Source organism: Grammomys surdaster, unplaced genomic scaffold (assembly GCF_004785775.1).
Source record: "Grammomys surdaster isolate TR1022 unplaced genomic scaffold, NIH_TR_1.0 66, whole genome shotgun sequence".
Taxonomy (NCBI): Eukaryota; Metazoa; Chordata; class Mammalia; order Rodentia; family Muridae; genus Grammomys; species Grammomys surdaster.
In genome coordinates, this window is record NW_021604568.1 from 7,473,681 (window position 1) to 7,483,203 (window position 9,523).

A 9,523-nucleotide genomic window follows, 5' to 3' on the forward strand; every position below is an offset into this window, starting at 1 on the left:
TTGTAGCAACAGGAAACTCACTAGACAAGAATGAGGTGGGAGTGACAGTCCAGAAAGGCCTGTGGGCTTTCTTCCCAGTGGTGGTGTGAGTACCCTGTGCAGGGGTCCCAAAGAGCAGGGGCTTCAGAGATTTCACAAAACAACTGCTGTCTGGAATGTGGAATGGTTTTGAACTAAAGTCAAACAGAGCTGGGGTTTCATTAGCATTGCAAAAGTGTCTGCCGAGACAGGGACCACAGAGAGCCAGTTGTCACTCAGCTCCAGGACTCAGGACTCACAGCAATAGGTATGGGAGAATGTCTCATTAACAGCAGAGTGCCGGGGGAAGCGACTGTCCTCGGAAGCACGACAACAGTGCTCAAGTCTCGGCTCTTACTCATAAGCTGGGAGACTCTGCACAAGGTGCTTAAGCTCTCCGCACTTCACCCTCTCTAGGTGTGAAAGGGGGATCAAGCGTGGAGAGTCACAGATGCCTTCTGGTGTTTCTGAACACTTAGAACGGTGCCTGGCACCTAACACAGATTACAATTGTTCCTTCTAGGTGTGGTCATCTTTTGCCCCCTCCCCAAATCAGTTGATTTCGCACAACCAGAACTTTTCCTTTGTGTATTTTCCTCTGTGTTTTTAACTTTAAAAAGGTGATCTATAGCTTTTTCTAAGCACTGCAGCTTTTTATCCTTTACGCTTCTGTGGGACACATTGAAGACTATAGAGCCATCCCCTTTCCCTGGGTCCTATCGTGTGCCAAATGACCTAGAGAATGGCTAGGTCGCCATTAGCTTCATTAGCTAATTGGGGTTCTACTTTTAGAACTTATTTGGGCCAAGGGGCTTCTTCTTGGGCAGACCTAGAGTTGGAACTAAGAGTGTCCTCACTCGGGTGAGCTTTTCTCTTTAGTAGAAGAGATGTAAAGTGGAAATTTCCACAGGAGGTTAAACTACACAGACACAAAAACTAATGCTGCAGACAGTCTTCTGGATACCCCACAACAGTCCAACCTTGGGCTCTTGCTCCCTCTAGGTTTGGTGTCTGGATCTTCCCTGGATCCGGGGGATTCATAAAAGAAACCTCCCTATGCTTGTGCCACCTGTGTTTGCTACCTGAAGCTTAGTGCTGCCTGATGCAGCTACTTCCAATAGTCCAGAGAAGAGGATGGGCACACTGGAGCTGGCAAGGTCTCCTGAGGGATAAGATGGGAAGGGGTAAGATGGCTAGCCTGTACCTCGTCATCTTCCACAACAAGGGCTCTTTCTGGCTTCTCACTGTCTTCAAACACTGGTTGCCAGACTGTTTCATCCAATTCCAGGTCTGAAATAATTTCTGCAATTCTAACATTCTTTTCTTTTACACGCGCAATTTCGATCTCTTTTTGCTTATAGGCAGCATCAAATTCACTATTGAAAGTCTTTTTTATATTGTAAATGATATCCTGAAATAGCAAAAGGTTATTGAAAATACATCGTATCTTATGGTTTTATTTTGATAACATATTTCCATATACCTCTAAGATCATTCCAGAAATTATCATTTAGGAAGGTCAAACTCATCTTCCCAGACTGGTGTTTACAGTGAGTCATTTCTAGGTTTAAAAATCTATGGTGGTTTGTGGTCAGGTTTGAATTAAGGCAGCAGCAAGATTTACACCTCAATGGTCTCCTTCCTAAGATGTGAGCTGTAGTTCCATATACAGGTCTGCTGGCAAGGACTGATGGGTACTCAAAGCTCATTGGACAATTCTCTCTACTTTTTTTTGTTTTGTTTTGTTTTTTTGAGACACGGTTTCTCTGTGTAGTTCTGGGTGTCCTGGAACTCACTCTGTAGACCAGGCTGGCCTCGAACTCAGAAATCCGCCTGCCTCTGCCTCCCAAGTGCTGGGATTAAAGGCGTGCGCCACCACTGCCCGGCTTTTTGCATGTCTTTAAAAATCTACCATAAAATATTTATAAAGCAATGTACAAGATTCAACACTTCTTTCTTGGAAACTTGATAGAGGAGATGTGGATGCAGGAAGCAATGGTGTTTAGAGAGCCTTGCAGAGAAGGACCACTGGGCCCACCTACTTCTTTATAGAGTTAGGTCATTCTCAATTAGAAGAGGAAACAAGTTAACTGACTAGGTCAGCCAATAGCTATGGCGGCAGAAGGATCAAGTAGATTGCCCCAACTCAACTCAGGGGCTAAAGGTTCAACTCAAAAGTGGCTACTCTGACTCAAATTCTTGTTTATATTACAACCATGGTTCAGTCTGTCAGTTTCTCCCATTAAAGAAGAAACCATTGAAGTTGTCTGGAAATGATTTAACATCTAGCAGCAGAAGGTATTTTGGGCTCAAATGGCTTCCGTATAGATACATAGTAAAGGAAGAGGGTCAGAGGCTGATCAAAGGTGACAGACAAAACAGCTCTGTGTGTAAATAAACAGAAGTGCCAAGGTATGGAGGAGGAGAAGGAGGAGGAGGAGGAGGAGGGGGAGGGGGAGGAGGAGGAAGGGACTGGAAGCTTATGCATAAATTTCTGGTTTCTTTGGAGACTTGGTTGTGTCATGTGATATTTTTCTGGAAGCTGTCTTATGAGGATGTTTTGCTGAGAACAGACAGGTGGTGTTTTTCTGAAAGTTGATTGGAAAAAGGGCATGTGATGTTTTTCTGGAGCATACGCTTGAGAGGACATGTGATGTTTGAAAGGGGTATTAATATAACCCAACAGAGAGTGGACAGTGCTGTGGCATGGGTTCGCCTTGCGTTCTTTGCTGATCACTATTGTGATTTCATAGAGAAAAATGCACCAAAGAACTGATGATGATATTCTGGCAGCTTCTGGCTGCTTCAGCGGCCTCAGGCTGATTGGCAGAGCCTCATTGTTCCTTCAGGATCTATCGGCCATTGTTGATTCATTAGTGGTGTTTGTGAGTGGATCCAGCTACTGCTGCTAATTCATGTGAACTAAACTGCTGATATCCTAACAACAAAAATTAGAATTGCCCCAAAGAACTATTTCTAAACAGGTCTACGTCTCCCTCTGCCATATTAAGCTTTTCTTTCCACTACCTCCGGTGGGTGGTGGTCTAGAAGGGGTTAAAACCTTTAAGAGCCCTTATTAAAGTAAGTTTTGAAAAATCGAAGCCTACAGGAAGCAAGCGCTGAGCAACATGGAAAGACGAGCAGTAACTGAAGTCTGAAGACTGACGGAAGTGAAGACAGGGCGGAAGTGAAGACAGGGCAGAAGTGAAGACAGGGCAGAGGGACCTGTGAGCACGGGAGTATCTAAAGGAATTTCAAACTACCTACTATCTTAGCTGTTGATTTAAAAAATATTCAAGAGCCTTCTCCATTTCAAGTATGTTCTGAGACTGACTTGTTTTGGCAGAAATCAAGGAGTGGTATTTTATGGCCAGGGGGACCTCATACCTCATTTTGAGGCTATTGTATTTCTCTGAGTTAAGCAGACAGATGAGCAATCACTTTCTGACCTTACAGATCCTGAGTGATATCAAATGAACAGATCTTTAGTTAAAGCACTTCTTTGAACTAACTAAAGTTCTATCCCAAATGACCATTGTATCAATCAGGGAAAACATTTGCTAGAAAACTTGGTATCATCATGCTCAGTTTGAATGAGCTGGAGTAACTTTTGCACACAAGCTCTGTCTACAAGAGATAGAGATATAACTTGGTTATTGCTAGGGTGTTTGTTTGTTTGTTTGTTTGTTTCTTGGTTGGTTGTTTTTTTTCAAGATAGGATTTCTCTATGTAACAGAGCCCTGGCTGTCACGGTACTTGTTCTGTAGACCAGACTGGCCACCAGTTCACAGAGATCTGTCTGTCCCTGCCTCCCAAGTGCTGGAATTAAAGGTGTATGCCACCATACAGGGTAGTTATTGCTAGGTTTTAATGTGAGCCTTTGGAAGGCACTTTGTGGGGAATGTCATAAACTTTTTGTTTTTAAAATAAAAATGGAAATTCACTCACTTTAAGCAATATAATTTGGTTGATTTTCTCTTCTCTGGAATGAAGTTGCAATTGGCTTGTCAGCAAAGATGTGTCTGCCCCAAAATCAGTGCTCAAACTACCAAGCAGGTAATTGGGCAGACTGGTTGTTTTTGCTACTTTTTCTTCATCCTCCTCTTCTTCTTCCTCCTCTTCATGATGCTTTTTAACCATAGTGGCTGCTGTAGACTGGACCTCTACAATTTCCTTCCGGAGCTTAAATATAGGGAAAAAGATGACACAGAGGTTATGCAATTAGAATTCCACCAGGGACAATTTTCAGGCGATTTAATTGTTTCAGCAATCATTTTAAGAGGTCAAATTATCGGGCTGGAGAGATGGCTCAGTGGTTAAGAGCACCGACTGCTCTTCCAGAGGTCCTGAGTTCAATTCCCAGCAACCACATGGTGGCTCACAACCATCTGTAATGGGATCTGATGCCCTCTTCTGGTGTGTCTGATCACAGCAACTGTGTACTCACATTCATAAAATAAATAAATCTTTAAAAAAAAAAAAAAGAGGTCAAATTATCTTGCCAGCAGTTCAGCTCAGTGTGGTGGATGCTGAAATGGCTGCAGGAGAGATTAAAGTTCAGAAACTTACTCATTGCAAATCAAAAGAATAAAAATGACTATTGCTAGTACGCATTATTTACGTTTTTGTACCAGAATGATCCCTGCTTGTAAATATTCTGAATCTCTCATGGTACTTAAGCATGAGAAAATATTTTCTCCCCATATTTTATCAGGGAACTTGTTCATATGGGATTAGAGAATGTAATTTAAGTATGCCTTCGTTTTATGTTTCAGAAAAAGAGGGGTGCGAAGTTCTGGCCATCACTAAGTTATGACAATTGTTTTTTATTGCTTTGTCAGAGACTGTTGTTTAAAAATCATAGTCTGGATTGCATTAAGAAAACCATAAATTCCATCAACATAGAATCAGTTTGATTTTTGGTCAATGACCATAAAACATGGTCCTTAATGTGGGAGAGGACAAAGAAGGGCTTTGCAGACCAAGACAGCCTTCGAGCAGAACGTGAACAGCACCCCATCTCCCTTTTAAAAAGCATATTCTCACACTTGAAGACTAATCAACATATAAGATATAGACTCCATTTTTTTATTATTTGGATATAATATATAATTATGAGGTGTCTTAGTTAGGATTTTACTGCTGTGAACAGACACTGCGACCAAGAACAATATTTAATTGGGTCTGACTTATAGGTTTAGAGATTCATTTCCTTATCATCAAGTTGGGAACATGGAAGTGTCCAGGCAGGCATGGTGCAGGAGGAGCTGAGAGTTCTACATCTTCATCTGAAGGCTGCTAGTGGAAGACTGACTTCCAGGCAGCTAGGATGAGGGTATTAAAGACTATGCCCACAGTGACACACCTACTCCAACAAGGGCACACCTATTCCAACAAGGGCACACCTCCTAATAGTGCCACACCCTGGGCTAAGCATATACAAACCATCACATGAGGATATAGTATATAAATTAGCCAGAAATATAAATGTATATTATATGCAAATTTAATATTAAATTCTATTTCAGCAGAAATCCACATGTTGGGTACTGTCCTAGTTAGGATTTCTCGTGCTGTGGTGAAACACCATGGTCAAAGCAACTTGGGGAGGAAAGGGTTTGTTTGGTTTACACTTCCACATCACTGTTCATCATTGAAGGAAGCCAGAAAGGAACTTACACAGGAACCTGGAGGCAGAAGCTCATGCAGAGGCCATGGAGGGGTTCTGCTTCCTGGCTTGCTCCATCTTTCTAAGCCTGCTTTCTTACAGAACTCTAGGCTACCAGCCCAGAGATAGCACCACCCACAATGAGCTCGGCCTTCCCTTATCCATCACTAATTTTAAAAAATGTCTTACAGCTGGATCTTATGAAAACATTTTCTCAATTGAGGTTCCTTTCTTTCTGATGGCTCTAGTTTGAGTCAAGTTGACATAGAACTAGCTAGTATAGGGACCCTTAATAAATTACATCATACACATAAGTGTGCCGGTGCACACACACACACACACACACACACACACACACACACACTTACAGTAGTACCTTAAGACACTCTATCTCAATCTTCTTTTGCTGCATAACTTTACTCAACTCCTTCAGCTCTTCTTCCGTGCGCTCTTTCATGGGGAAGTTGTCAACCACATAGGGTATATGGAAACACTCGGGTGGAAGTCAAGAGGAAGTAAGTTAATTTTCTTCTGTACTTGTGGCAATTTGAGGGAACAGGAAGGATGTTTCCTCTCACCAAAATTAACCCAAGGATGATTATGCAAAGAGTGAAATTGACACCTTTGAAGTAAAGTGATACAATGCTGTTCTTACGGTCTTAACCGTTGCCTAAAACAGCATGTTGCTGTGAAGGGTTCTTTGTAGGGCAATGATTGTCAAGAACGGTTCCTGACCTCTTCTGTTTCTACTACAATGGTATGGAGATGTTAACAGACAGAGGCCAAGGACGTTGCAAAGCATCCATCAGTACACAGGACAGCCCTGACAACATAGAGTCGCCTGCCTCCACACATACCACGCTTGCTACCCAAGCACATAAAGTACAGTGGGTGTGAACTTCATCATCCAAGTGTGGATAGGTAGGGAGAGGCACATTTGAGTGAGAGAAAGGTGCTATTATTAGCTATTGAAGGACATAAGCATAAACTTTGATGGTTGATTGCCCTGTGTGGAACCTATATGAAGAGGTAAAAGAACGGTGATTTAAAACACATGAAGGTAAGTGGGGGTACAAATGTGAAGAGTGTTTTTTGTCTACCTTTTATCTCTGTGGAACATGAGTAAGAGCCTTTTAGGGCAGAAGGTCCTGAGAGAAGGATGCAGGGGTGTCACAGAGGACAGAGGAAAGTGTGCTAAGAACAACCTGGAAATGTAGTGGCTTCAAAGCACATGAGGCAGAACAGAGGGAAGAATGAACTAAAGGAAGGGGACACACCTGGTGGAAGGGGACACACCTAGTGGAAGGGGACACACCTGGTGGAAAGTCATACATCTGGTGGACCTCAGTGGAGGGAGTAGCAAGGTTCTGTTCTGAGTAGATTTTCTTTACTTTTAAAAAAGTTATGTGACCAAGGTTTCTCTGAACACCCTCATCAGCCAGGGTGCTGTGCCCGGGGCTGTGTGTCTCTTACCTTTAGAGCACGCCCCTTCACAGCCATGGAGTTCCAGCACTCCTCCTTGATGAGTTCAGTTAAGTAGCTCTTGGCTAGGTTGTGCAACTCCACATCTTTTCTTATCTTGGAGAAAGGAAAAAGATAAAAGTGAAAATATGACCACATAAGGAAACACCACCATGATCAGCCCCTGATTAGCCAGGGCTGTTCCACACAATGAGAGTGCTTTTACAGGATTCTCCTGCACTTTGAGCTGCCCTACACTGTGCTGAACTTGTGGATAACACAGCCCTATTTTGCCAATGCTCCCTAAGGCTGTGTCAAGACTTAAAATTCTCTGCCTTGAAGACTGCTGTGTCAACACAAATGCCTGTAAAGGTGGCCAGATCACATCCATGAGCAAAAGGGGCTGTGTGGACAGACTCCACCTCCCAGGGGCAAGGGATACAGGATGGCTGGTCTAGATAGACCTGGGTCAAGTCAAGAGCCATGTCTTCCTGGGCTCTCTCTCTCTCCTCTCTCTTCCCCACCCGCCCTGTGTGTGTGTGTGTGTGTGTGTGTGTGTGTTGTGCACACATGCTAAAAAAAAAAACCTCAAGTGTCACTTCTTGGGATGCTTGCCTTTTAAGACAGCTTTTCACTGTCCTGGGGCTCTCTGAGCAGGCTGGGTTGCTGGTCGCTTGAGTTTCAAGGTTGTTTTGCCTCAGCCTCTCCAGTGCAAGGATTACAGATACAGACAGCTACACCTAGTTTTGTTTTGTTTTTAAGACTTTCAAGCCCCAAGTCTTTCCATTTCATCAAAGACTAAAGTTCGTACTTTTTAGGTGATGTCAACACATTAAAGGGCCAATTTGTGGGTTGTGTCTAGAAATTTTTACTTAATTCCTCTATTATTTATGTTTACAATAAAGAAGAAACACACACATCCAGGGAAGCAGATTATTTACTTTTCAAAAATTTATAAGCATATGTGTAACTTCGCTGGCTTTATCTGCTGATATCCCTTAATAGATAAGCAATTAAGTGTCCCTATTTTAAGAGTCTGCCTGGAAGCATGGTATGAAAGTGACCCGAAACAGTCCTTAGTCTTTAGGATCCTTTCCAGAAACTTCCTTGCATTTCACTTTGTTGGCAGGATTATTTCCAAACTAGCTAAGAATCATCTCTCAGAATAACTTTTTCACATTCCTTTTTAATTTATTTTGTTTTCTGATCAATTTACTTTTTCTTTTTCATTCTGATCCATCAAGTCAAGGGCTAACAGAGTTTTCCTCGGCATGCCAGTTGTCAGCGTCCACTTGAGTTCCAGTCTTTCATCCCTCCATCTCCCCAATGAGACTCTTCCATCAACTCTCTTAGATTCGGTGCCCAGGACAGTGTTCAGATAGTCACGACTGGGCTTCGTGTCTTTCTCTGTTGTGGAACTCCCGTGGCTCAGGGTGACTATAGTCCTAGGCTCTTTAGCACTGAGACCTCTGATTGGGAGGTGCCACATCTCCTCCTAGGGACTCATATTCTACCCCCAAATCTGCTAATAGCTTGCTGGGCTTATGCTGCCAGCTGTTAGTAATTCCCTTCAGGACCACTAAAGCCAGGGCTGGTGTTTCTTCCAAAGATCAGAGCTTTGGGAAAAATACCATGGGAAGAGCCTTTGACAGCATCATGGGTTGGTTTGTTTGTTTGTGTTGTCCTGTCTTTCATGCCATCCTTAGGGGCTTCAGCGAGGCGTTTGCTTACCTTCGCCAGCTCCTCCTCACATTCGTCGTGAAGCCTTTCCAGCTCATCAGCGTCCAGGCAAAACTCCTGCCCATCCAGTTTTGCAATGGCTTCCACCTTTTCATTTTCTTCCATCATTGCTGCAATCTGAATTTTGAAATAAGAAAGGATGATGACAGGCAAAGACTTGACCAATGAAACAGCTGTTGTATTTCTCTAAACACGCTCTGGGATAAAGAACTCAGTCACAGGCTTGTTTGTGGTCGTCGACCTTTAAGGATTGATACTTAGAAATTCATTTATCTAGTGACAAAACCAAGAACAACAAGTTATCACTGTCGGACCGGATTAGTCTCTGGACCTAGATAGTCTCTGGGCAAATGAGTCAGGGATTTTGTGTGTTGAGGTTTGGTCTGTTGCTATGCATTGTTGCTATGCACTGTAAAGCTGAATACTGGCCTCAAGGTCTGGCTGCCTCCAGGGTCTGGCTGCCTCCAAGGATGAGGGAGTCCTCATGTACACCAAGTGATGCCATGTGACCTTGCTCCTCAGTTTAAAACTATTGGTTGAATAAAGATGCCGACAGCCTATAGCTGGGCAGAATTGAGGTAGGTGGGTTTTGGTTTCTGGCCTTGGGGTCTGAAGAAAGACCACAGAGAGGAGAGG

At 43.2% G+C, this 9,523-nt stretch overlaps 1 protein-coding gene across 1 annotated transcript in view; it reads right to left on the reverse strand.

Annotated features, from left to right (window-relative positions):
- Positions 1–9,523, reverse strand: part of Cfap43 (cilia and flagella associated protein 43) — an 85,397-nt gene that overhangs the window by 19,792 nt on the left and 56,082 nt on the right. Inside the window, exons 20-24 of the mRNA XM_028776358.1 lie at positions 8,879–9,004; positions 7,160–7,264; positions 6,063–6,179; positions 3,967–4,200; positions 1,223–1,429 (exon numbers count right to left, since the gene is read on the reverse strand). Of these exons, the coding sequence (XP_028632191.1) occupies positions 1,223–1,429; positions 3,967–4,200; positions 6,063–6,179; positions 7,160–7,264; positions 8,879–9,004 (789 nt within the window). The remainder of the gene's footprint in view (positions 1–1,222; positions 1,430–3,966; positions 4,201–6,062; positions 6,180–7,159; positions 7,265–8,878; positions 9,005–9,523) is intronic.